Raw genomic sequence first — 27,719 nt, 5'->3', positions numbered from 1 at the left:
GAGGGAGAGGAAGGAGGGGGTCTAGGATGACGCCAGCAGAGGCTGCAGAGAAGCTAACAGCATCAACACACAAACATTCACCTATTCGAGCTAGGTGCTAACAGAGTCGCAGAGGACAGATTGTCTGACAGCTGGAAGGAGGCAGATAACAGCAGCACACATATCAGTATACACACTGGTATATAGGACGCTCTACTAAGGCTAGTTGGTTAGCATGCTTAGAATATAAGCCTAACCTTAGAAACACACACACACAAACTCTCAGGTATGCCGTGTGTGAGGCTTCCTATTGGACGGTGAGTGATCTATATCCATTCATCTGTGTGTGCTCAGTTAGGCCTGTGTTTGTGTGCGAGTGTGTGTGTACACGGAAGAATAATCATGTAGTGCTGCTGTGCAAAGTGTTGATTGCCAGACATAATATTTGATATTATATACTACAGAGTACACATGCAAGTGCTACTAAACTGCTCTAGGATAACCACATGGTAAACATGCAATTACTGCTTACATGGCTTCATATTGATACTACTGTTATTACTGCTAAAACTACTGATGACACTATATGTACTATATATTCTACTAATATAGAGTAATACTCACCTTTTCATGTTCAAATAATATGTTTTAAAGGACATGCAGTGTGATATCTGGTTTCCAAAGACAACTGAGTACTTCACAATGTAAATATGCAATGTTTATACTCCTAAGTTGTCTACTGTTTATAGTTGCTTGTATTTGTTTGTATATTCATGGGATAACACAAAATTGTACTTGTTTTGGTGTATTTCTGTTGGACACATGACTGACACCAACCTGCAAAAGACTACAAATCAAATTGGACTTTGTAAAGGTTGTGTTTTTGTATTTGTCAACAGGTCTAGATGTAGTCAAGCTTCAGATTGACAGACAGATCTTTGGGGATCGGCGCTTTCTGGTGGTGGTAATGTCAAAGAGAGGAGCAGGGGGTAGGGGGAAAGGGGAGCGACCCGATGCCATGGCAACTCTTCAAGCAGCTAATGAGGAACTGAGAACCAAACTGACGGAAATCCAGATCGAACTCCAATATGAGAAGAACAAGGTAAGAACTACAAAACCCAGAGTAGCATTAGGATGATATTAACTACGGCTGATAGAAAACCACTCCTAGGTTAGCCGCTTGGAGAGAGAGAAGAGTCAGGAGCTGAAAGCAGAGCATCACCGGGCGACAGTCACTGTGACCGAGCTGAAAACCAAACTCCACGAGGAGAAGCAGAAGGATCTCGCTCTGACTAGAGAGACATTGCTACGGCAACACGAGATGGAGCTGATGAGAGTCATTAAGATCAAAGACGGGGAAATTCAGCGTCTGAACGGCTTGGTGCTGATGCTGAGGGACGGATCCACAGACAAGGTGATGCACCTGATCCACACCTGCCTGTCTGTATATCTCCTACCATATCTGGGACGAATGTAACACCGTGGTTGTCATTCAATAAGAGGATCGTCGAACGATATGTTTGACTATCGTCTGCATAACAATGAAACTTTATGGAGAGTTTCCTGATAATATTACTATTAATATATATATATGTATAATATTAAGGAGCTCATAGTGTCATTGACAGAAGAAAATCTGTACACCTTCCGACGTAAATTTCAACCATCTGTTGAAGCGACTCCCTCAACAAAAATCAGATAGGGCACTAAGGCACTGAGGTCCTACATTCAGATGTTCTAGTCTATCTAAGAGGATGTAATGATTATACGTGTATAACACAACACTAAGGTGCTACAATCAGATGTTCTAGTCTCTGTAACAGGATGCAAGGATGAAGGCAAAATTTCACTGATGTCTTTTTTCAGGTTTGGAGGAGGATTTAACTCTTAGTCTAGACTTTCTTTGATGGTCAAATATTTCTCCTCCTCATGCTTTTCTCAAGGTGTGAGTAAGGATATAGTTACTCCCTTCCAGAGAGATGAATAATTAAACAAATATTGAAGGAACATTCAAGACTCAACGTCCTGTCATTCTCCAGGTGAAGAGTGCCCTACTCGCAGAGGTGGAGGAGGCGAGGAGAAGCTGGGAGGCAGAGCGTTGCCGCCTCCAGCAGGAGATGCAGGAGCAAAGAGGAGTAAAGAGGAATGCTGAGGAGGCTCTGACACTAGCTCAGCAGGCATGCCAGGTGCGAGCAGCCGAACTGCGATCAGCTCATCATCAACACCAGGAGGAGCTGAACAGGATCAAGAGAGACTGTGAGAGGGAGATCCGCCGATTGGTACGCGTCTCCATCAAACATGACTGTGTACACACACGAGTTACGAGTAGTGCTTACAGTCAGGACGTGTATGTACACACAAGTCACGAGTAGTTTAAACATCACCTTCATGGTCAATGATTTCAATATTTAACCCCCAGCCCTTAATACTCACATACACAATGAAGTCTATGTACAAACCATTAAACAAAGACCGCACAGAGTGTAAGAATACAATGAGAAGACGTGTGAGACTGGTACCACATACGACCTCCTTATACAGAGCAGACTCTGTTCATCAGGGTCTCACTTCTCTTTGTTTGACACATAAACAGCATGTAATATGTGGTTACAGATCATATCATAAGAGAAGCCTTGGATTTAGACTTGTTGCACCATCTCTACTGTGGAAACTGACCTGGTCTAGTGTTCCACCCAGTGCTGAACACATCGGACACCTAGTCATTCTCTGTCTGATCAGGGTGTACAGGGTCACCTTTTATGACTGTTGGTGGTTGGTTGGAATATATTAAATACCAGAGTGGACCTAAATGGATCATAACCAGTACCACATGTGATCATCATCCTCCTACTTCACAACAAACCTTTGAAGTAGAAAGTGAATAATTATCTATGACTTGTCAGTTCTTATTGGACTTTTTTATATTGCTGCTCAGATCTCTTATTTAGTCTTCCTATATTGAAAATGAATTGAAGTTGGGTAGAGTCCTGCCCCTTACCTCTCTAACTAATCACATCCAACCTCACCTGCCTTAACCCATCTACCCGTCTGTCTATAACCTATGTACATGTCTGTCTTTCCAACCCACCTGTCTACTCTCTGTATGCAGATGGATGAGATTAAGTTGAAGGACAGAGCGGTCAGTGTTTTGGATAAGGCCCTGGGACTGCAGGCTGGACACGCCCATCGCCTCCAGCTGCAGACTCAGGCTGCTGAGCAGCAGATTGCAGCCCTGAGAGATGCACAGAGGGTTGGCCTCAACCATCCTGGTCAAGTCCTTAACCCTCCCACTAACACTGCTCTGCACACCGTAAGCTCTGCTCCTGATCTTCATTAAAGTAAAACACTTCATAAAAGACCCAACCAAGGATCCAAAAGACTACCACTATACCACTACTACAATTTGGCAAAAAACAAACTGTGAAACTTGGGAATTGGGAATAAATACTTCTACCACGAATCCATCTAAGACTTTTCCAAATCACAATAAGAACTAGTACCTTTACTTCTACTAACACTACTACAGCTACTACTATTGGTACCACTACTATTACTATCACTACTACTACTACTACTACTACTACTACCACTACTACTACCACTACTACTACCGCTACTAAAATGCCTACTACCACTACTACCAGCCCTCTCCTTGGGTGTTACCTCCTCCACTTTGCGAGCTGACCTTAGCTCAGACGCTAAGGTGTCTCTGTAGGGATGACAGAAGCTCTGTGATGGTTTGTTGGTAATATGCACATTGGGAGTCGTGGTTGTTATTTCTCCTTATGTGTTCTTGTCCACAGTTCATTGTACCTTTTTATTTTTGTATTTTATGGATCAAAACATGCACTTCAACTGGACATGAAGATGAAGAGTGGAACCTGAAATATGATAACTGTGTTATCATATGTGTGTGTGTGTGTGTGTGTGTGTGTGTGTGTGTGTGTGTGTGTGTGTGTGTGTGTGTGTGTGTGTGTGTGTGTGTGTGTGCACAGTCTCAGGAGGAACGGGACACACGCAGGTTTCAGTTAAAAATTGCTGAGCTCAGCGCCATCGTCAGGAAGTTGGAGGATCGAAACGCTCTGCTGTCAGAAGAGAGAAACGAGCTGGTAACAAACACTCTGACTTATTTCTTCACTGGTTTATGGTAAATCATAATATTATAACATAATTCACATCCTCCCCATGACCCAAACACTCCTTGAAAGGTCCAGTGTGAATTAAAGACCTGGCACAATATCCTCACAGTGTATAAGTGGGTTCTCAAAAGGGGTGTCAAAGGTATTCACATTCATTACTCAAGTAGAAGTATAGATCCTAGGGTTTAAAAAGAATTCTCTTGAATTATCAACTCAAGTACTGGTTTCGAAACTACCTAAAGTATAAAAGTAAAAGTAATGTAACGGGGAAAAAAATCCATTAAGGACAAACTCTTAATGTGTAACCACACTCACAGAACATGTCAGTCTGTTACAATATTATCGGAAGGTGCCTTCGGATCATGCAACCTGCCGTGCGGAGGATGGAACATGGTGATATTCAGAGAGGCATGGCAACACTAAAACAACGGAAGGAACAAATGGGTTAGCGACCTGCATGCTATATAACTTAAACAAATAAAACGAGAACCTTTTTTCAGGTTTCAATGACATGGGTACGTACACACATGTCGCTCCCATTGATTAGGTAGACTACAGTGTGTCCCCAGGTTTACAACTTCATGGGGCGGTGGCTCTGACTTTTTGCCGGACCCCTGTTATAATGATGGGGAAACACTGAACTGGCAGCGGTCAGTTATCAGAACATTGGCCAAATTACTGAGATCGCCTTGTGTTGTTCTGACAAAGGAACCTTCCACCGACCACTTTTCACACCCGGCGTCACTCTGACTTGTGTCATATGCAGGTGCACCGCGTAGAAAATAAATAGGGTGTCTGAATGATTTACGTTTATAGTTCTCATCCAACCACAATCAAATTCACTCTATCCGGATAGCGTGATTAATCTGGATAGTTTTTTTTTGTGAGAGTAACGAGGCTATTTTTTAAATGTAAAGAGTAGAAAGTATAGATATTTGCGAGAAAATGTTCCCAAAATGTCTACTTGAGTAAGGTAACAAAGTATTTGTACTTCGTTACTTGATACCTCTGGATCTCCAAAAGATTAAAACTGTGTAACATACTGCACCTTCTCCGTACGTTCTGTTGTATCTTCTATCTCACGTGTACTTTGTGTCCTATCTGTGTTGGCTGTATCTGTCCTCTTTAGCTGAAGCGTCTCAGAGAGACAGAGAGTCAGTTTCTTCCTCTTCTGGACAAGAACAAGCGTCTGAGCAGGAAAAATGAGGAGCTGATTCTCACGCTGCACCGCCTCGACAATAAGCTCCGCTTCGTCACTCAGGAGAACATGGAGATGGTAACTATGGTAATCAGCATCACCACTATTAGCCCAGAATGGGTGAACATAGAAGACATTTTTTGGGGGGAGGGGGTTTGGACGTCTCTCAATGCACTGAACATGAATGTAAAACCAGCTGTAAAAGTTCAACAAAGATGAAATGGGGTAAAGAAAAAACAATATGTAATATGAACACAGTGGTGGAAAAGCAGGAGTTCTCTCCATCCCTTATCTGCTTCTCACTGAGGTTTCTTCCTGGTTCCTCCCTGTTAATTGGTTTCTTTTGGTGAGTACTGTCATTCGCTCGCATGGCTTCTCCTACCACAGCTATGCCGATGACACCCAACTAATTCTCTCCTTCCCTCACTCGGATCTCTGCCTGTCTGACTGACATCTCTCAGTGGATCTGCCCACCATCTGAAAATCAACCCCGACAAGACTGAACTACTTCTATTTCCAGGAAAAGATTCTCCAGCCCAGGACCTGAATGTCAACTTTGGCAACTCGGTGCTAAAGCCCACTTTGACTGCAGGAACCTCGGCATCACACTCGACAGCCAACTCTCCCTGACTCCCAACATCACAGCGACGACACGATCATGTAGATACACGCTCTACAACATCAGGAGAACATGTCCTCTTCTGACTCAGAAGGTAGCGCAGGTACTGATTCAGGCTCTTGTCATCTCCCGCCTGGACTACTGCAACTCTCCCCTGCCAGGTCTCCCTGCTACCGCCATTCCACCTCTGCAGCTCATCCAGAATGCAGCAACTCAACTGGTCTTTAACCTTCCTAAGTTCTCCCACACTACTCCACTTCTCCGCTCTCTTCACTGATACCGGTGGCTCATCCAGTTCAAAACATTGGTGCTCACCTACCATGCTGTGAATCGATGGGGTCCAGCTTACATCCAGGACATGGTCAAACCCTACATCCCGACCCGCACTCTCTGCTCTGCATCTGATAAACTGCTTGTCCCTTCCTCACTGAGAGCAAAACACTCGACTAGATCACCACTCTTTGCTGTCCTGCTCCTAAATGGTGGAACGAGCTCTCTGAAGACATCAGGACCACAGAGAGCCTCCACATCTTCCGCCGCAAACTAAAGACACACCTCTTCAGACTCAACCTTGACTAAAAGACTAACAAATTGTAGCACTTAAATTGTACTTATAACGCCACTCATCTATAGCAAATTGTATATTGGCTTTTTTGAGGACTTTCTTGACTTTCTGAGGACTTTTGTTGCACTTTCTTGTTTCTTGTTGTTCTGAGTTTGTACCCCTATGGTTGAATGCAGTTATTGTAAGTCGGTTTGGATAAAAGCGTCAGCTAAATGACATGTAATGTAATGTAATGTAATGTAAAGTTATGACCAGAGAGAAGTCTGATCTGTGAATGGCCTGTGACATATTGATGACAAGACAATATTTTCTGTGGTAACAGCAGCTTTTGTTTTGGTCCACAGAGAAGACCAAGTTCTTTAAACGACCTGGTCCGAAGCCCCTCCAACAGTTACCATGGTTACAGCCAGGATGAGAGGGAGATGGAGTTTCTACGTTTACAAGTTCTGGAGCAACGGAATACCATTGATGACTTGTCAAAGGTACTTATACTACTACTACTCCTTATATTACTGAGACTACTACTACTACTGCTAGTACTGTTAATACTACTACTACTACTACTTTAAATACTTATTCAACAACAGCTCACATCTGATTTGAGGTAAAATCCTACTGACAGCAGCAGAGAGGTTTGAAAGGCAACAATGGGATTTACTGAAGGAAACTGTCCAAAAAGACAGAGAGACTGAAAAAAAAAGTTTTTCTGACTAAACTTCCACTTCCAGTATTTTCTGGTTATAGGTTATAAATCCTAGATGGATAGATAGAGAAAAAGTAGAAATCCTTCTGCTGCTTTAGCACCTCGGACAGTGGCATTGATGAGTGAAGGATTTCTGACCTTCTGAAGTTAAATTTAAAATTTTAATGAATCTCTTTTTTTTAGACCATGGAGACTGCTGCTTGTGTAAATACTGTTATAGCAAGTAGTGTTGAGCAATACTTCTACTAGTGCCAGTACTTCTTCCACTGTAGTTCAAATATGTATTTTATTGTGCCACATTTAGCAGTTGCATAACGTTAGGATAAAACTATTTTGGAAGAGAGATCATACTGACACAACTCTTGCTGAATGAACAAGGATGAATGAATAAATTAATAAGTGAATGAATAAAGGTTGAATGAATGAATGAATAACGGAGATCAATAAATGAACAAAAAGAGGATGAATGAGTAAGTGAATGAATAAACTGCTTGTTTCCTCCAGGAGAGAGACATGTTACTGAGGTACAGACGTCAAGAATCAGTGAAGAGGAAACGAACCCTCAAAGCCTGCAGGGTGAGGACCTCCTGGTTTCAGCTTGTTTCCTCTTCTCCTTTTTTCCCTATTCTTCTGTTCTCCCATTTTCATATCCTCCTGCTATTCTCTTCTCCTTGTCTCATCTTCTACTTTTCTACTGTTGTCTTGTTCTCCTCTTCTCTTGTTTTCCTATTCTCATTCTCCTATTGTTTTCCTATTCTCATTTCCTCCTCTCCTCATTTTGTCTCCTGTTCGGTTCTTCTTCTTCCTGTTCTGTTGTTTTCCTCTTATCTGGTTCTCCTCTTCAAATCTCTGGTTCTCTTGTACTCTTTTTCATGTCTTCTCTTATTCTCCTCTTCTGTGGTTCTTTTATTTCTGTTCTTTTTTCATCTTACTATGTTATTCTGTTGATCACCTGTTCCTTTGTTCTCTTGTTCACATTTTTATCCATGTCTTGTTCTCTTCTTCTTTGGTTCTCCTGTTCACCTCTTCTCCTCCTAATTTTGTTCTGCTGTTCTCTTCTCACAGGTTATAGAGACGTTCTATGGCTATGATGAAGAAGCCTGTGCTGACTCTGATGGATCCTCTTTGTCGTTTCACACTGACCAAACTCCTGATACAGAACCAGACGAGGTACACACACACACAGCCACATGGCCACCCTTGTATATTGTCGAAGAACAAAGATGGCTAAGAAAGACGAGAAATTAATCATTCATGTTCGAATAATCACTGGTCGCCCTGCTGTTCGTTTCCTTCCTGGAAGCGGTCACATGGAGTGTGACAAATCAGGGAAGGACACGTCACAACTGTTAAGAACCAATCAAGTACAGTATGCAGGTGTGGGTATAATTAAAAATACTTAACCACTGCATTTCCAAAACGATCTATTTTCACTGTTGTAAATTGTAGGTGGACGTTCACGTACACATGTGCATTTGAAAAAAACAAAACAGAGTACTGTGGATGGAGCCTCAGACACCCAGTAAATGTTTGAGGTCACAATGGAGGTTTTCATAGTAACGACTTTGACACTCATCGTTATAGTCAAATTCAATTAATTTTATTTCTTATAGCCCAAAATTGCAAATCACAAATTTGCTTCGGAGGGCTTTACACTCTGTATACATGCGACACCCTCTGTCCCAAAACCCTCACATTGGCATAGAAAAAACGCAAAAAATGAAAACCCCTTCCATGGGGAAAAAAGGGAAGAAACCTCAGAGGAGAGATCCCATTCGCGGGATGTACAGACTACAATAGATGTCCTGTGTACAGAATGAACAGTACAGAACAATACATTCACTTCCTATAACAGAAATGATTCAAATAATTGCGAGTAGTAAGCCAGGCGCAGGCAGGACCACTGCAGGGACAACCACCATCAGATAGAACCACCATCCACAGAAGCCTGAGGGGAGGGAAAGCACAAAGACTTTAGGGTAATGTTGGTTTATGATGACCGTAATAGTAAATGCGATGAATTTAAATTAATAATAATAATAATAATGATGATAATGATGATGATAGCAGCAGCTGTCAGCAGGGCCATCGCAGGAAGCAGGAACAAGGTCCAGATAGAACCATGAACAACCTGCAAGGCGAGAAAGCACAAATAAAAAATATGGGGGATGGCGTGATGCAGGGGTAGAGCGGGTGCGCTGGGAACTGCAAGGTTGGTGCCCCATGTCGAAGTGTCCCTGAGCAAGACACTAAACCCCTTACTGCTCCCTGGGCAAAATGTAAAAAGCCATGGGTAAAAAATGCAATGTAATCTAAGTCGTTTTGGATAAAAGCGTCAGCTAAATCACCTGTAATGTAATGTCTTTGTTTGGGCTGCTGGAGTCTAATCAATCATTCAAGGTTTGAACAGTCTTCAAGTGGGCTTAGGTCGGAAGCCATACTTTCAGCCTACTCCATGAATCAGAGGCCATCTGCGCGTCCTTATAGTCCGCCAATGACGGCTTGTAGAAGGGCTCATATTTACGCATTTCTTCCGACAAAAGCTCTTCAATCTGATCCGTTCTCTCGTAAACATTCTTCGTTTTAATAATGGTGGTATTGTGCTATGAAAAGGGAAATGTGAGACTCCGTAAAGGATGTAGTTAGCGGACCAATCACAGCCTTGTGCGCTGCGGGAGGCTTGCGTTGCTTTCGACGCAAGCCTAGAAAAATGGGTCGCACGCAAGAAGGTGTGAAAAGGTACGCAAGGGACACAACTGGGCTCAAAAAGACTGGTCTCAATTTAAATACTGGTCTCACTGTGGGCTGGCTCTAATAAAGACTGTTAATGATATAGGTTCTATTAAAGACTTGTTTTAATCGAGACTGGCCCTAATGAAGACTGGCAATAATAAAGACACATCTCAATATAGGCTGTCCTAATGAAGACTTGTCTTAATAAAGACTGGTCCTGATAAATACTGGTCTTTATTAAAAGGATGGTCTTAAAAGACTGGATTTAGCAAAGACAGACTTAGAAGTTACTGGTTCCTGACCAAGTCTTTGAGAATGAACTCAGACAAGGAGACTATTTTCTGCTGCATCGTCTACCAGGAGGGATTTATGCAGGCAATTTGTCTCCTCCCCTCACTGTTTAGACGAATACTGTTACTGGTCTAACTGGTCTTTTAGTGGATCTCTGGTTTTGTCACTGGTCCCTCGTGTTCTGTGACCGGTCTGTTACAGATCTAACTGGTTTTGCAACTGGCTTTACTGGTTTTGTTACTGGTCTTACTGGTTCTGTAACTGACATGTTTATGCATTTTAGGTGTGCGTGCGTGAGGCGGAGTTTCGTTACTGTCAACTGACTCAGGAGTATCAGGCGTTGCAGCGAGCGTATGCTCTGCTGACGGAGAAAAGCGGAGTAAACTATGACGCTGAGAAGGAGATAAAGGTAACTAGAGGCATGAAGAAGTTGATGGTTCTATTCCCTATCACGAAACAAGGCACAGCTTCATTGTTCCATTTTCCTCTCTTACAGACTAGAGAGCACTTGCTGGCTGAAATCAGTCAATATCAAACCAAAATTGCTGACCTGGAGTCCGCTCTGAAACAACAAGGATTGGTAACACACACAAACACACACTGAATGCTAGTTTCATTTCATTTCATTTCTCCCTACTATGTGGTTAACTGAATACTGGCATGCATTTTTAAGGAGACTTTTATTTTGGTGGGTAATATATTTTTTAGACATTAGTCTGCATAGCAGAGACCCTGCATCTCGGGTCTCTGGTTGTTCCTCCGGCATAGCGCTTTTCTATGTTTTTATGTAGTGTGTCACAGCGTGGGGGGGGGGTTGGAAGCAGGGCTCCAATCTAGATTTCCAAATAATAAAAACAGTTTATTCCAAAGAAATCCAAATGCCTATGGGCAAAACGGATGGGCAAATCAGGACTCATCGACATACAAAACACATTCAACGTAATGACTCGACAAAGGACAAGAGACACACATGGCTTAAATACACAGGGAAGGTGCCGGTGATTGGACACAGGTGGAAATCACAGGAAACTACAAAAAAACAGGACACAAACCCACACCGTGACATAGTGACAGTTTCTTCTTTTCTTTAGTGGTGAGCTGTACCCAGCATGCAGTTTGGCACGGTAATTTTATAAATCTACAATTATTAGTGTAGCAAGTAGTTTACGTGTCACAAGCTGGTTTTCCCTTTACGGATCGTGTTGTGGGTTATTCATTGTTGTTATAAAGACAATTCGCTCGGACCGCTGAGCGCTAAGCAAGTTTTAGATTAGATTAGATTAGATTCAACTTTAGTGTCATCGCACAGAGTACAAGTACTGAGGCAACAAAATGCAGTTTAGCATCCAACCAGAAGTGCAAAATAGCAAAAAGTGCAGAGTATGTGCATATGTAAGTTTAATAAGTGAATAAATAGATATGTACAGTAAGAAATAGATATGCAATATGAACAGTAAGAAATGGATATGCAATATGAACAGTAATTGGGATAAGAATAGCAGCAATTGAGGTAAGAAGTGTAGGTATGATAAGTATATGTAAAGTGCAGGTATAAGTATTAGTAGTGGTAATAAGTGAGATGAAGTGAAAGAGGTATTAGTAATATTATATTTAAGAGTTATTGTAGGTATAAGTACGATTTATGCAGTAATAAGTGGTGAAAAAAAACATTCTGGTGTAAATGTTCAGTGCCTGGAGGAGGGTGTGGCAGTCAAGCCAGGGTGGAGAGGGGAAGTACAGTCACTGAGGGAGATGTGTCTGGGGGTGGGGGGCAGAGTTCAGTAGAGTGACAGCCGCAGGGATGAAGCTGTTCCTGAACCTGCTGGTCCTGGAACAGAGCACCCTGTAGCATCTCCCAGAGGGGAGGAGGGCAAACAGTCCGTGGCTGGGGTGAGAGCTGTCCTTTTCGATGCTGCGTGCCCTCTGCAGACATCTCTTGCTCTGGACAGCCTCAATGGTGGGGAGTGAGGAACCGGTGATACGTTGGGCAGTTTTCACCACCCTCTGCAGTGATTTACGGTCCGCGACAGAGCAGCTGCCGTACCATACTGAGATGCAGTTTGTAAGGATGCTCTCTATGGTACAGCGATAGAAATTCTCTAGAATCAGAGGAGACAGATGGGCCTCCTTTGTCTCCTCAGGAAGAAGAGACGCTGGTGTGCTTTCTTTACCAGGGATGAGGTGTTGAGGGTTCAAGAGAGGTCCTCAGAGATGTGGACGCCCAGGAACTTGAAGCTGGCGACACGCTCAACCTCCATCCCGTTGATATGGATGGGGATGTGTGTGCCAGCTTTCTTCCTGAAGTCCACAATTAGCTCTTTGGTCTTCTTGGTGTTGAGAGCCAGGTTGTTGTCGGCGCACCACACCGCCAGGTGCTGGACCTCTTCTCTGTAGGCCGACTCATCGTTGTCACTGATGAGGCCAATCACCGTTGTGTCATCTGCAAACTTGACAATGGTATTAGAACCGTGTACAGGTGTGCAGTCGTAGGTGAAGAGGGAGTAGAGGAGAGGACTTAGCACACACCCCTGTGGCACGCCGGTGATAAGGATGAGGGTTGAGGAGGTGTGGTTCTCTACCCTAACAGACTGGGGTCTGTTGGATAGGAAGATAGGAAGTCCATTATTAAGTTACAGAGGGAAGTGTTGATACCTTCTGGCACCACCCGAAGAGCATTGGCAGTTGTTACGGCTTGACAGTATGACAGTACGTGAAAAATGTAAACCTTTTTTACACCGCTATATCGGTTGAAACGGTATACCGCTCAGCCCTACCTTTAACCCCAAACTATAAACCTGGAACAACCTTAAATGTAAACTGAGACAGCCCCTACTCTAAACCTCAGTTAGCCCTAACTTCAATCTGGAGCCCACACCCTAATTATAAGCCATGCCTAAAAACCATAGACTTTTAGGTTAATGTTAGGATTTTAGCTATGGCTATAAACCTCCACAAAAGAGGAGTTTGATAACTGAAGGCTCTGGCTCCTATTCTACTTTTTAAAACTCCAAGAACCCGCATTCATGGAGCGCAGCCCTCTACAAGGGCAATATGGTATTACAAGGTTATGAGGTTCTTAAGAAAATACGGTGACTGAGCAATTAGTGTTTTATAGGTTAGCAGAAGTATTTTAATCTATTAGCCAGTGCCAGTGAGTGCCGGTGCAGAAAAGCCAATACTCCACATATAAATGTGTATAAACATAAATATGTGATGAGAAGCTAATGCAGGAGTAATATGATCCCTTTTCTTAGTTCTTGTTAATACACGTTCTGCAGCATTCTGAATCAACCGGAGAGGCTTCTAAGACTTATGAGAGCAGCCTGATAATAAGGAATTGCTGTAAACTAGTCTAGAAGTAAAAAATGCATTAACTAATGTTTGCGTCGCTTTGAGACAGGAATTATTTTAAATGTGATGTAGGGAAAAAGGCAGCTGTTGGCATTAGTTTTACCTGGGCAATAAATACTGACATGAGGTAACTCTGGGATTTTGTGCTACTTGAAGCAAGAGAAATACCATTTCAAGAAACTATTTATACTATTACTAATATACAAATACCGTAGTTGTATGTACAAAAGTTAGTGTAAACTGTATGTGAACCCTCGGAAGAATACGTCCCCCTCTCAATCAGAAGGTCCTGGTCATCTCACACCTTGACTATTGTAACTTCCTCCTAGCAGGTTTACCTTCCAGCGCCATCCGACCTCTGCAGCTGACCCAGAATGCAGCAGCTACTGGTCATCTCACGTCCCTGCACGCTCACTCCGCACCACATCAATCTCTTTGTTGTCCCCTCACAAAGAGCTAAACATTTAACAAAATCCAGACTCTTTATTGTCCTAGAAAGAGCTCCCCAATGACATCAGGACAGCAGAGCTTGGACAGCTTAAAACACACCTACACTAAGTGGACTAGGTAGCACTTAGGTTGACACTTACTTATACCTCTTTGTAATATGGCTTTCTTGAAGAAGTTGCACTTTCTTGATTCCTGTTGTTGTGGTTCTGTTCCCTCTTGATTGAATACACTTGAAGTCACTTTGGATAAAAGCGTCAGCTAAATGATGAATGTTAGCTAGTAATATTACAGATAATATTTTAATTGATCAACTGTGGTGACAACAGCCAACAACAACATATTATTAAGATGCGACCGTAAGCTAAGACAAGAAATCATTTGGTTTTCTGTCAAAATGTTTTTTTAGTAAAAGACCAAATGATAACGGAGGAAAGGTGGTGATGTTTTCATTGATGCTGCACTGCAGTCTCTAAGTTCTAAAAGTCCTAAAAATCATACTGATAAATAAATTGTCTTGTTATATTACTACTAATGACGCTGTCGGTCTGCTTGTTTCTCTCTATTGACCTGTCCGTCTTCTTGTCTATCTGCCCCTTAGGATGTGAAGTGGGTGGAGGAGAAGCAGGCATTGTATCAAAGAAATCAACAGCTGGTGGAGAAGGTGATGCAAACTAAAATATGTAGGTCTGTTCCTTACATCTAAACCCCATAGACATCATTCAGTGTCTTAAAGAGGAAGTCGTTATCTTTCATCTTTGTTTCACTTAAATGTGTTTTCTGAAGAATCAAAGTAATCTAGCTGTAGTGGCCTATCCATGTGTACACAAATCATTGGGACACTGATAGTGGAGATACATTGAATGAATGGAAAATGAAATGCAAAAAGTGCAGAAGCTTACTCACCGTCTCCATGGTAACAGGATACCATGTTTACATTCATCTTAGCATGATGGTGTTCCCAAAATCGGAGCATGACTGTTAAGATAAGACCCTAAATAACTATTGAATGATAACAGAAAAAATTAAAGTACAATTAAGAATAATTTATCTAATAAAACCATTCATTTATTTTGCCGGATGCTAAATCCTCTGTACCTAAAACCCTCACATCGGCACAGAAAAAACTCCCCAAAAGAAAAATCCTTCAATGGGGAGAAAAAAATCGAGACCTCGAGGACAGACTGCAATGGAGGTCATGTGTCCACAATGAACAACGTAAAATATGTTCAAATACGTTCATTCATATAAGAGAAATGATTCAAATATTGAGAGTAGTAACCCAGGTGTACAGCAGGGACAACCACCAACAGATGTAACCACAATCAGACATAACCACCATCGGCTGTAACCACGAATAGATATAACTACAGTTACTGCAAGGCTTGAAAGCACAAAAAACTCTGAGGAAGTAGCTGATTTGGTTAAGTGCTTGACGTGAATTATTGTAGAAGAAGAGTGAGAGACGAGCTTGGTGTGTCCTAAGAAGTCCCCTGGCAGTCTAGGCCTATAGCAGGTTAACGAAGGGCTGGTCCAGGCTAACCTCAGCCCGCCCTAACTATAGGCAATATCAAAGAGGAAAGTTTTAAGCTTTATCTTACATGAGCTTGGAAGCTGGTTCCACAAAAGAGGAGCTTGATAGCTGAAGGCTATCAAGATAACTTTTCGGAGTTTAGCATCAGGACGTTGCAAGTCATCCAAGTCTTGATGTCTCCAAGACATTCTTGAAGTCCAACAAGCTGGACAGATACAATTGAATATCGTCTGCATAACAATGGAAGTTTATGCAGCGTTTTCTGATAACATTGCATAAAGGAAGCATATACATGGTAAATCAAATCCCTCCAAGGACAGAACCTTATGGGGATCGAGGATTCACGGTTTACAGGCACAAACCAGCTGTATCATGTTGCAGAGACTTGAACATTTGATTGGTAAAGGACCAATCAAATGTTAAAGTCTCTGCAACAGGATACAATGATCAATGGTGTCACTGAGGTCCAGCAAGACAAGAAAAGAGATGAGTCCTTGGTCCAAAGCAAGTAAAAGATCATTCTTAATTTCCGCCAATGCTGTTTCTTGGCGATCTTGCACTCAAAATCCTGACTGAAACAAAGCATTGTTTTGTAGAAAGTCACATAATAGATTTGCGACGGATTTCTGAAGGATCTTATAGAGGAGGGGAAGATTAGAGATAGGTCTGCAGTTAGCCTAGACCTCTGGAGAAAGAGTAGGTTTCTTAAGAAGAAGTTTAATTACAGCTACCTTGAATGACTGTGGCACATGTCCTGTCAACAAAGACAGATTCATAATATCCAGTAAGACGTGCTAACTAAATGAAAAACTAAAGGAAAAGTAGCCTAGTCGGAATCAAATCTAAGCGACAAGTAGAAGATTTAGACTTAGAAATTGTAGAAGTCAGTTTATCAAGGTTGATGGAAGAGTAGGCATCCAATTAGGTATCATGGTCCACTGCTGCATACAAGGTTCCTACATCCAAGGACGGGTCGGCACTGGTTGGAGGAGGGAGACCATCAATTTTCCCCTTGATAGTCCATGAAGTCTTTACTACTGAGGTGCAAAGGAATACACGGCTTGACGGAGCTGTGACTCTATCAGTCTGGCTACAGTGCTGAAGAGAAACCTGGGGTTGTTTTTATTTTTCTATATTAATGATGAGTTATAAGATGCTCTTGCGTTACAGAGAGCCTTCTTATATGTTTTAAGGCTGTCTTGCCAAACTAGCCTAGATTCTCTGAATCGCCATAACCTGACACTGACATATAGCATCATATGACATTTTCATTTTTATGTCATCATACTGTCCATATTTTTATCATATTTGCAGGTGAAGCAAATGGAAGGTGAAGAGCTGCAGCTGAAGAATGAAATCCAGGACATCAGAGATCAAAACGAGCTGCTTGAGTTTCGGATCTTAGAGCTTGAGGTAAAAAAAAGAGAGATAGAAAAAGCCAGAACCATCCAAAACAATAAAGTTTGTACACTCATGACTGATGTATAACACACATTATTAAAACACAGACAAAAAGTAGAAAATAAAAGGCATCCCAACAACAACTAAAAGTCAAGAATAAACTAAATTAAACTAAAACAAAATAAACACAACTTTAATCACACTGAACAAACACAATGTTAAAAAAAACATGATGATCAGTGTGTCTCTGTTTCTACGGTTTACTGTTCAGGAGAGAGAGCGACGCTCACCCGCCATTAACTTCCATCAGCTCCACTTCCCAGAAGGCCTCAGTCCACTGCAGATCTACTGCGAGGCAGAAGGAGTCGCTGTGAGTAACCGGACACCTGAGAACACATAGGCCTTAGCCTACTAACGATTATTTTGATAATCAAACTTATTCTCTATACTACACTCACAGACGCACACTCACAAACGCTCGCACTCAGACACACTTCAAAACACACACCCATGTTCACTTGATACTTATTCATTAAATTATTACCATCAGTGTAGTGCAATTAAACTTTAAAAGTAAACGTATACACCACATCTAAGTAAAGCTAAAAATAACCAAGTGCTATAAGATGATTTAAAAATGGCATTTTTAAATAAATGCATTAGAGGTATCTTAGTTGGCCGCGCTGGTTTAGCGGATACAGACATAACATCAACTACTGTTGCGAAAAGTACAACACGTACAAATATATTTGTCAACAATAACCGAAATGGGTTGTTTTGTGTGAAATGCACGCACACCTTGGACGACTTAACTCGAACAGACGTCTTTGCCTGCGTTATGTTACTCACAACTGTCGGCACTGCTGGCTGCTCTTCCCTCTACATCGGCTTGGTTTTTTATTTTTGCTCTGCGCGTAACTCATTGAGTGTTATCAATCAACGAATTGATAATGAAATTTGTTTCCAACATTTTTAATAATCGATTTTTATCTTTGAATTTGAACTTTGAATTTTATGAAGGGGGGACACAGGCATTTTCCTTTTCGGATGCACGCTCTCTATCCACTGGTGGTAGCGTGCAAACTAATATATATTGTGATTGAAAATGTATAGGCGGAAGCATAATGCTTATATATTCCTATCCAAAATTATAATCAATCAAGAAAATTACATATAAAAGAAAAGAAGATGTGAACACACCAACATGGGTCTCCCTTTTCTATTTGTCTCCCTTTTCTATTTGCACAGGAAGTCCCACTATGTTTCCTCACCACCTCCGGCTCGCCTCCTCTCCCCTTGAGATGCATTCATGTAATTGATTGTTCAAAATAGTACACTGTAATGGGAGTGAGGAACCATAAGTCAGAGGGGAAAGGAGATAAGGAGTCTGAGAGTTGAGAAAAGCCCTACCAAACATATTTGTATTTCTTTAAACACACCTTTTAATATACATACAAACCAAATATAATTTATGTTTATGAATATCCCTCAGGACATTGCCATCTGTGAGTTGATGAAGAAGTTGGACATTCTGGGAGATAACGCCGTAAGTGTATGTTCAATTTAATTTGTACATGTACGTGTTTTCAGTAGTAAATCCGGACGTGACTTTCTCGGATCAGAAGCAGCACATCTCTGAGTTTAGTTATTGTAATTTTGACATAAACGTGAAGCATTTGATTTGCTGTTCATGTCTTTTTGAATCTGTTACTCTTAATTACAGGATAATTCAACTTTTGTTCTTGAAATTGAATAAACAACAAACACATTTATGCACCGTCATTAATTGAATATGACTAATGTAGAAAGCCAGAACAGTCTTGCATCGCGCCCTTGGTACTTGTTGTTGACATAATTATATCGTGTTGTCTTTTTGTAGAATCTGTCCAATGAGGAGCAGGTGGTGGTGATCCAGGCCAGAACGGTTCTAACTCTAGCAGAAAAGGTAACAGTCTAACCTTAGACTTTTGGCCCTTTGTTTGATATTACCCAGCTCATCATGTGATCCAGAGTACAAGTCATTTATTTTTTAATGTTCTTCCATGTTTATTTCTCAAGCAGTTTATGAACATAGAAATGCTGTGTGAACATGAGATGTGAGCCATTTGACTTCCTGACAGTTCTTTAACAATCTCTCTCCCTGTCCATCTACTTGTCTACCTCCTGGTCTCTCTATCTGTCCATCAACCTGTCTCTCACCCTGTTCATCTACTTGTCTCTCTCCCTGTCCATCTACTTGCCCATCTACCTGTCTCTTTCCCTGTTCATCTACCTGTCTCTCTCCCTGTCCCTCTATCCATCCATCTACCTCTCTCCTGGTTGATCTACCTATCCATCTACGTGTCCCTCTCCCTGTCCATCTACTTGCCCATCTACCTGTCTCTTTACCTATGTCCCTCCCTGGCAGTGGTTGAAGTCTATAGAAGTGACCAAGGCAGCTCTGCAGCAGAAGATGTTGGACATTGAAAGCGAGAAGGTAAAAAACTTGACCTGCCCAAATGATTTTGTTCAACAAGTTGTATATCAAACAATAAAAAACACATTATTATGATTTTCTATTCCTTAAATAAATGCTGATCGTAGAGACAGATCTAAACAGTGCTGTTTGCGGTTGAGGCTACCTCTTTGTAACAGTGTGTAAAAACACAAATTAGTTCCGCTAAAGGCCTTGGGTGATTGTTTACACTGAATCAAAAGAGGAGCTCTAGGTGACCTTTGACCTCTATGTGTTGTTTACCAGGACTTGTTCAGTAAACAGAAAGGTTACCTGGATGAAGAGTTGGACTACAGGAAGCAGTCAGTGGATCAGGCTAATAAGGTCTGTAGCAGCTCAAAAGTGACCTAACAAGAAGAATATCATGAGTGTGTGGTGTGGTGTTTTAAAGGTAGTTAGTACTAGTAATCCTCCACAGTTATTCAAAGACAGGCTAATGCAGGGGTCAAAATGCCTGCAGTTAACATGTGTTTTACCAAATTGATTCTTCTAAATATTGGGTACCACTTCATAATTACCATCATTACACACATTGACATAGAGAATCCTGGAGCTGGAGGCCATGTTGTTTGAGGCTCTTCAACAGCAAGAGCAGTTAAGAATGGAGGGCTTAAAGCTGGAGCAGGGTGGACTCTCTGAAACACTGACAGAAGAAGAGAGGCAGGGGCTAAGAAGAGCAATGGACCAATGGAGACGATCTGTGATGTGTGAGCTGAGAGAGAGGGACGCCCAGATTCTCAGAGAGAGAATGGAGCTCCTGCAGCTCATACAACAGGTACCAGTAACAGTCTTACCCTAACCCTACACATTTAAATAATAGGTGAATGTGTAAATAACAGGTTGATGTGTAAACGAAAGGTTGACATTTTAACAACAGGTTAACATTTTAACAACATAATGCAGTTGGATTGGATGTAATGGAGATCTTCACCACTAGAGGCACCTAAAGCTCAGGTTAACCTTTTTCATTTGTATCCTTTTGCGCACTCCTTGAATTTGGCTCATTGTGTTAAAACTCTATTTGCAAGTCAAAGAATGGAACCAATACTTTTAGATAAACATGTCTCTTTCATGTGAAAATTAAGCTCCACAATCAGATTGTATGCACAGGCATCATTTGAATCTAGTAGAAACAACACAAGTACCTCATACAAAACAAACAACAAATCTTACAAAACACAAATACCTAAACAACTGTCACACAAAAGAGCCCATTCATGTATTTTTTTTGACAGAGGAACAAGGAGTTGGAGGAATTCATAGAAGCACAGAAACGACAGATTAAAGAGCTGGAAGAGAAGGTACAGGATAAGAGAGACATAATGAAGTATTTTTTCTGAGAACTTATGTACAGACAGCTTTCAACAACACATTAAAGGAGATCACTGTAAAAGCTGTCAGGAAGTATGTAATATGCTTTCTTTGAATTCTACTGACTCTCCACATCTTTTTCTTCCAGTTTCTATTTCTGTTTCTATTCTTCTCTTTGGCCTTCATCCTCTGGTCTTAACAGCTGCTGGTGAGTCAAACAGCTAGATGGTTTATGGATGGTTTCTACCATTAGATGCATAGAAAAGGGTAACAAGGTATAACACAGGTACACAGGAATACACTGAAGCTATACAAAGGCATCTACAAAGGCAGTAGACAGGCTGTACTGAAGATATAAATAGGCTACTCCAGGTGCACAGGATGTTGAAGATATACTGAGAGTACTTGGCCGACTGGAAACAAGGTGTTCTCCTACCACAAGATCAGCGGTTTAATCCATATTGATTTGTCCTTGTGCAAGACAGAGGTTCATGGAAGGTTAAAACACTTTGTATACTTAAGAGTAGTGAAGGTATTCAAACAGAAATGCTTGTACATAAAATGAAGGATCCACCCCAGGTACACAGAAATGCAGCCCAGACATACAGAAGTTACCCCAGGTCTTAAAGGAGACATATTTAATTAACTATTTTTTGTTTTGCAATCAATGTTGAATATTATTATATTATACTGAAGTTAGAGATAGAGATATATTTATATACCCTAACCCTTGAGGCAAAACTAAAGTTGCTGATTGGCTAAATTGTATGTCACACATTTTTTAATTTAAAGGGGACATATTATGAAAATTCCACTGTTTTAGTGCTTCGACACGTTAATTTGGGTATCTCGGAGGTCTACCGACCAAAAAACTCTGTAAAAAAAAAACTCGTCAGAAACGTCATGGCTCAGTGACTGAGAATGAACTTACTTATTATTCTCTCGTCACAATGAAATAGGAGTCTCTACATGGCCTTGTCCCACACCCTCTCCCATCTCATCCCCCCGCCCCCCTACACTCACTACAGATACTGTTGCGTCTTGGGTGTAGTGGCTCACTCAGAACACATCCCACGCTATCTCTATAAGCTGTAATATTACTTACTTACCGTTACTGTTATTCCCTGGAACTCTTCTACCTAACTTGACTAGCCCACAACACGGGAACAACCACCTCCCTTGATCTCCCTCAATCCATGTGTACCCCCTGTCTAGCATGTAGTGACTCCCCATGATTGGCCGGAGTGAGGGGGGGGTGACGTGACACACAGAACTAACACACACTCCTGAACAGGGTTGCTACAATACGATATTTGCCAAAGCACTTCACTTCGTTTTTGCAAACCTTGGATACACTTGGAATAGCTAGCTAGCAGCATGAAGCTAATGAAGCCCTAAAGATGCACAGTGGTCGGCTGCACAGAGCCGCACAGAGGGAGCTGGCTCATTAGCATTTAAAGGAACAGGCACTCAAAACAGGTCACTCTGTGGAGGGCACAGGGTAAAAAGGGTTCTGTTTTAAATGCTCTTTGTGGTAGTTTGACCAAATTATGTTACAGACATTACATTAAGACCACCCAAGGAACCATATCAACATATCAACTAACCAGCAATTGGCTAAAATGCTTCTTAGACTCGCCTTCTCCGCAGCTAAAACATGCATGAAGATGTGTGTATGACATGCAGGGGCATGTATAAAGAAAATAACGCAGGTCTGAAATATTCACCCAATTATAAGGAATGTATCCCAGGTCTGAAAGATTCACCCTAGGTATACAGAATTGACCCCAGGTCTGATTCACCCTAGTATACAGAATGTACCCCAGGTCAGGATTTACCCTAAGTATACAAAATGCATCCAGTGTTTTAGCTCTACAACTGCCAAAGACCTGGACGAAGAGCATGAGCAGCAAGCGACCCGCTGTGGAGAAGACCGGGGGTGGTGATGAGGAAGAAGAAACGAATACGTCGTTTCAATTATTTTGAGCAGCGCCATGCCGAAAAGGAAAGTTACGTTCGAGGACGGGGAGTTTGAGCTGGAGGAAGAGCTCCCAAACAAAAAGACGTGCAATGCAGTCGCCGGACCAGGCTCCAGGCTTAAGGTGAAACATTCCCTGGCGAGCGACGAAGAGGATGAAGGGGAAGAAACAAAAAGCAGCAGCAGCAAATATGATATTCTGGCCAGCGATGATGTGGAGGGCCAAGAGGGAGCGACCATCGACTTTGACGAGGGCGTTTCTATCACACCTTTCATCCCGGACGAGCCCCCATTTGTCACGACCTGGCTCTTTGGGCAATGACAAGATTGGAGTTGCGATTGGGTTTCCGAGGTGTAACATATTCTTTATTTAACACAAGAACAACGAAAAGCCACAACCATTCCAGATGAGATGTGAATGTCAGTATTATCAGTAGTGTTGTTACCTCCGACCCTCCTGCTTCGAAGCCTGTGTCAAAATATGAACCAGTGCAAGGCGAAGCAAATGTATCGGTGCTTGGTTCGTTCGCTGCTGATCACGTGATTAGTGACGTCCGAAGCTTCGGTCCGGCGCACAGTCACGTGACCGCTTCGATTTGATTCAAATGGGCTCGAAACAGGGTTCGGCTTTGTCGGTTTGATACAGTCAAAGTCAGTGTTGTTGCGAGTAGTAGTAGCAAAGAGCAAATTTACAATGGAACCTGTGGCAAAGAAAGGTCGCTCCGAGATGTGGGAGCACTTCAATTTGATTTCCTCTAACAAGGTTGGCAATAGGCAGGCAAAGTCTGTAATTTGTATTGTGTAATTATGGATGTTTAATTTTATTGTGGAGACCACCCGATATTTGGCTGAATCAAACATTCCTCGGAGTGAAGACCCGCTAAAATATTGGATCAAACACAAACATGTGTACCCACATCTATTTGTATTAGCACGTAATCTTTTGAGCATTCCTGCCTCATCGCGCCTTTTTTCTAAGGCAGGGGAAGTAGGATCTACAAAAAGAAAATTGTGTATCTCAATAAAAATTATATTGCTTACATATATATATATATATATATATATTAATTCTTCTGCTATTATGATCACGAACATAACATGCACAAAGATGCAGAAAGAAATAGATAAGTGTTTGTTCCACTTCTTCACTTCTTGCCAATGTAGAGAATTGAAATACACAAACAAGGACACAATTCAAACCTGAAAAACAACAGTTTTATTCATATAGGAATCCATGTATTTATTAGATGATTTATTGGTTCAACTTTTCATAATCATGTTCAACCCACAGAGACTGGGCCAAAATATACTGGAAGGCTATTCAATACATTTGCTCTATAGGTTTTCAACAGCAGAGGTCCCCATAGAGTTTGCGATGCATTGAATGAATGAACCTTTTTCCGATACAATTGGCTGGAAAGCTTCACTGGTTCAGAAAGCTTCACTTTGCCATCACTAATTATGAGTAGTGCAGGATGTGCATGAGGGTAAAGTGTAAATGATGGGTGTTGTCAAGGGCATTTAACCAAAAGGAAACAGGATTCAACAAGCGGCTGCCCTACCACACGGGACGTCTGCTTCGAGAGAGGAGAGAGCGACAGAATGAATGAATGAACACAGGGCTTTCTAATCTCAGGGCACCCGGCCCAGGTGCCTTCAATCACCAAAACCAAATCTCATTGGAAGGCTGCTGCCTCCACAGCAGGGGTCGTCACACCAATGTTTAAATCAATATACATACATCATTAAATCAACTTGAACGTTTTAATGTTTCTGCCTGTGTTTGCAGGGCTCCAGAGTCAAGCAGCTGAAAGCTCAGCAGGGTCCATTCAGTCTGGATCAGACAAAGATATCTGAAGATCCAGAAGGATTAAGGGTATAAACCAGCAACTTACAGACAGAGGCACATTGCTCTCAGTGCCCCACTGCCCTGCCGCTGGCTGCCAATCAGAGGGGGAACCAGCTGTCAGCTGACTATGGAGCACAGTGAGCACTTTGCATCACACCTCAAAGACAAGATATGGACGGTTTCCGTGGCTGCAGATTGATGTTGTCTTTTAGAAAAGGAAAAACAACAACCGGCAACATGTTAGCAACTGTTTACTGAAAAACTCTGGTTTCAACACCTGATATGCAGCTGACAAGCACACATTCTGGCCTCCTGAGGCCCACTAGACAAAAGCGGTGCTGGACTTCATACAGTGTTTTCTCACCTAACTGGACTTCATACACTGTTAGCTCACGCAACCAGAGATTCATGCACTGTTAGCTCACCGAACTGGTGATGTTAAGGTTGTTCGTTGTGTATGTTACAGTCATCTAACCTTATTGTGGGTTAATGAAGGTTCAGGGGCAGAGGTGAAGGGAGATGAATGACAGTGAATGTTCAGTGAAATGATCACTATGTTACCTTGAGGAGTACACACTGAATGCCTGAAGAAAGACATTATAAAACAAAGAAAATTGTTGTGGAATTCTCTTCTCTGTCAGGTTCAGTTGGTTCAGTTGAATTTGATTTCTTACTAATTGTCTCATCCGCATGAAGAGTGAGCTGATATTAGGAAGCCTTTCAGCTCCATTCCTGGACACATCGTTACAATGCATAACTTTTTAGCCTGTTGATTCATCCCGGGACCAAAGATTAATGAAGGAAACAATGGTTCTTACTATCAGGATGTCAGCTTCAGCTGGAGCAACTGAGCATTCGTTAAGGAAACCGTATTATGATATGAAGGAACAAAAGTCAGAAACAGGTTTAAAAAGTAGTAAAGTACTTAAGACTGCTGCAGTTCACTGTTATCGCCCAGTTTAGTTTAGATTTCATCCAGACTTGTTGTGATCTTTCAACCATTAACTATGAGAGCAAACGGAAAAGTAAAGTGTTTTTCAAAGGCCCCCTCAACAAATAAATAATGTATATCTTTGAATAATATTCGTATATTTATTTATATATATACATATATATATATATACAGTATATACGTACATTGTTTCATATTTTGCACATTTATTAAATTTATTTCCCGAACTAATGTTTTATTCCGGAATTAATGTCCTCCTTTGATATCTATATCATCTTTGAGTTTCACTTTCCACCAGATTATCTGTTGATTATTAAATCCCTTTAGATTCTGTTAATTTAAGAATACAACAAGAATTATTAACAATGTCAAGTACCTTCCCTTCACCGAAAAGAGTCAAGACGATGCGAGATTCTTTTAAAACTGGACCTTTATCCTTTTTCTATAATTTCAGATGATATTTTTCTATCTCCCCTGTGAACTCATTGAACATCCAATCAGTTTGATCAAGTGATGGCGGATTAAAATGGTGAAAATGAGATTGAACACAAAATGTTGTTTGTTTGTGACTTTTGTTGTTGAAAACAAGTGTTTCACTAATTGTCCTTATAAGATTGTATCTTTTTGGTCTATAAGAATTCACATCTCAATAATGCACAACACTTTTTTCAGCTTTATCCTCAGAGATTTTGTGCTTTCTCGCCTCACAGGTTTTCATGGATTTTCCATGAAGTGCCTATACACGTTAATTTGGGTATCTCGCAAATCTACTGACCCCAAAACTCTGGAGAAAAAAACAAACAGGTTCTTGTACGTCAGAAACGTCATGCGCGAATGAGCTTCATTATTATTATCTCGTCACAATGAAATGGGAGTCTCATCCCCCCAACCCCCTACACTCACTATAGATACAGCAGCGTCTTGGGTGTAGTGGCTCACTCACAACACGGAGGGGAACAGACGGTCAAGAATCCTATTATTCTTGCTCAGGAACACCGTGAGAAGCCCCCCCACACTCTATCTATATAACCTGTTATATAACTTACTCTGTTATTAACCGGAACTCTTCTACCTAACATCACTACCCCGGGAACAACACGGGAACACCCACCTCCCCTGATCTCCCCCAATCACTGGCCGCCACCTACCAAGCACGTGCAGTGACTCCCCATGATCGGCCGGAGTGAGGGGGATGACGTGACTACGGTGGCCCTGAAGTGCAAAACATAACGGCAAATAGGAACGCACAACAGCAAATAGGAGAACACAACGGCAAGTAAAAACGCACAACAGCAAATAGGAAAACACAACGACATTAACTTCTTACAGAAAGGGTAGGGCCTTATAGCAGGAAGCAGAGGACGGACCCTTCTCATTGGACAGACTGCAGCAACTAACATATCAACTTGTGGTAAAATGGGCATACAATGGGTCCTTTAACCAGCAATTGGCTAAAATGCTTCTTAGACGCGCCTTCTCCGCAGCTAAAACATGCATGAAGATGTGCGTATGACATGCAGGGGCATGCAGGAAAAGCATATATTTGCGCAGATATTATATTTTACAAATATTATATTCCGTATATCTAAAACACAAATATTTACATTTTTTATCATTTAATATGATCTTTTACTTTTTTTCTTCTTTATTGGGGGCTCAAGAAGGGTAACTCCAGGTCGCACGACGCCCCCATGCCCTCTATTGGCCAGCTGCCACTGGTCACCTTACTACTGCTGTTATGATAAACCAATGTTACTGGCATTGCATCTTTCCTGAAGTCTGTACTTTCCCTCCCCAGAAGCTTATGTGGATGATGGTGCTTATAACTGATGGTGGTTATATTTGATTGTGGTTACATCTGATAGTGGTTGTATTTGATGGTCGTTATATCTGATGGTCGTTATAGCTGACTGTCGTTATAACTGACGGTGGTTACATCTGATGGTGTTTACATCTGATGGTGGTTTTATAGGATGGTGGTTACATCTGATGGTGGTTATGTTTGATAGTGGTTATAGCTGATCATTGTTATATCTTATGTGGTTATAGTTGATGATCGTTATTTACCGATGGTGGTTATATGTGATGGCAAATAACAATACGGAAGATGAGGTATCTCTTATGATCTGTTATTTTAAACATTGAAATGTCCTATTATATATAGTCTTTTCTCTC

At 41.5% G+C, this 27,719-nt stretch overlaps 1 protein-coding gene across 6 annotated transcripts; it reads left to right on the top strand.

Annotated features, from left to right (window-relative positions):
* Positions 1–26,097, top strand: jakmip3 (Janus kinase and microtubule interacting protein 3). 6 transcript variants are annotated; one of them, XM_040177230.2, is made up of 23 exons: positions 1–296; positions 879–1,081; positions 1,151–1,393; positions 2,019–2,258; positions 3,089–3,289; positions 3,975–4,088; positions 5,248–5,394; positions 6,845–6,982; positions 7,708–7,779; positions 8,269–8,373; positions 10,511–10,636; positions 10,724–10,807; positions 14,627–14,689; positions 16,874–16,972; positions 17,232–17,330; positions 18,453–18,512; positions 18,840–18,905; positions 19,368–19,436; positions 19,701–19,778; positions 19,996–20,229; positions 20,690–20,755; positions 20,914–20,973; positions 24,533–26,097. In XM_040177230.2, exons 2-22 carry the CDS (start codon positions 947–949, stop codon positions 20,962–20,964), a joined length of 2,490 nt encoding a protein of 829 aa, XP_040033164.2. In that variant the 5' UTR covers positions 1–296; positions 879–946; the 3' UTR covers positions 20,965–20,973; positions 24,533–26,097. The 6 variants fall into 6 exon arrangements, with proteins under 6 accessions (XP_040033164.2, XP_040033163.2, XP_040033162.2 ...); XM_040177229.2 differs by having other exon boundaries at positions 5,248–5,403; positions 18,453–18,506; XM_040177228.2 differs by having other exon boundaries at positions 5,248–5,403.
* The last annotated feature ends 1,622 nt before the right edge of the window (positions 26,098–27,719 follow it).

The sequence above is a fragment of the Gasterosteus aculeatus genome, chromosome 5 (genome assembly GCF_964276395.1).
Source record: "Gasterosteus aculeatus chromosome 5, fGasAcu3.hap1.1, whole genome shotgun sequence".
NCBI lineage: Eukaryota > Metazoa > Chordata > Actinopteri > Perciformes > Gasterosteidae > Gasterosteus > Gasterosteus aculeatus.
Note: the sequence above shows the minus strand (reverse complement) of the source record. Positions and strands in the feature narration are given on the sequence as shown.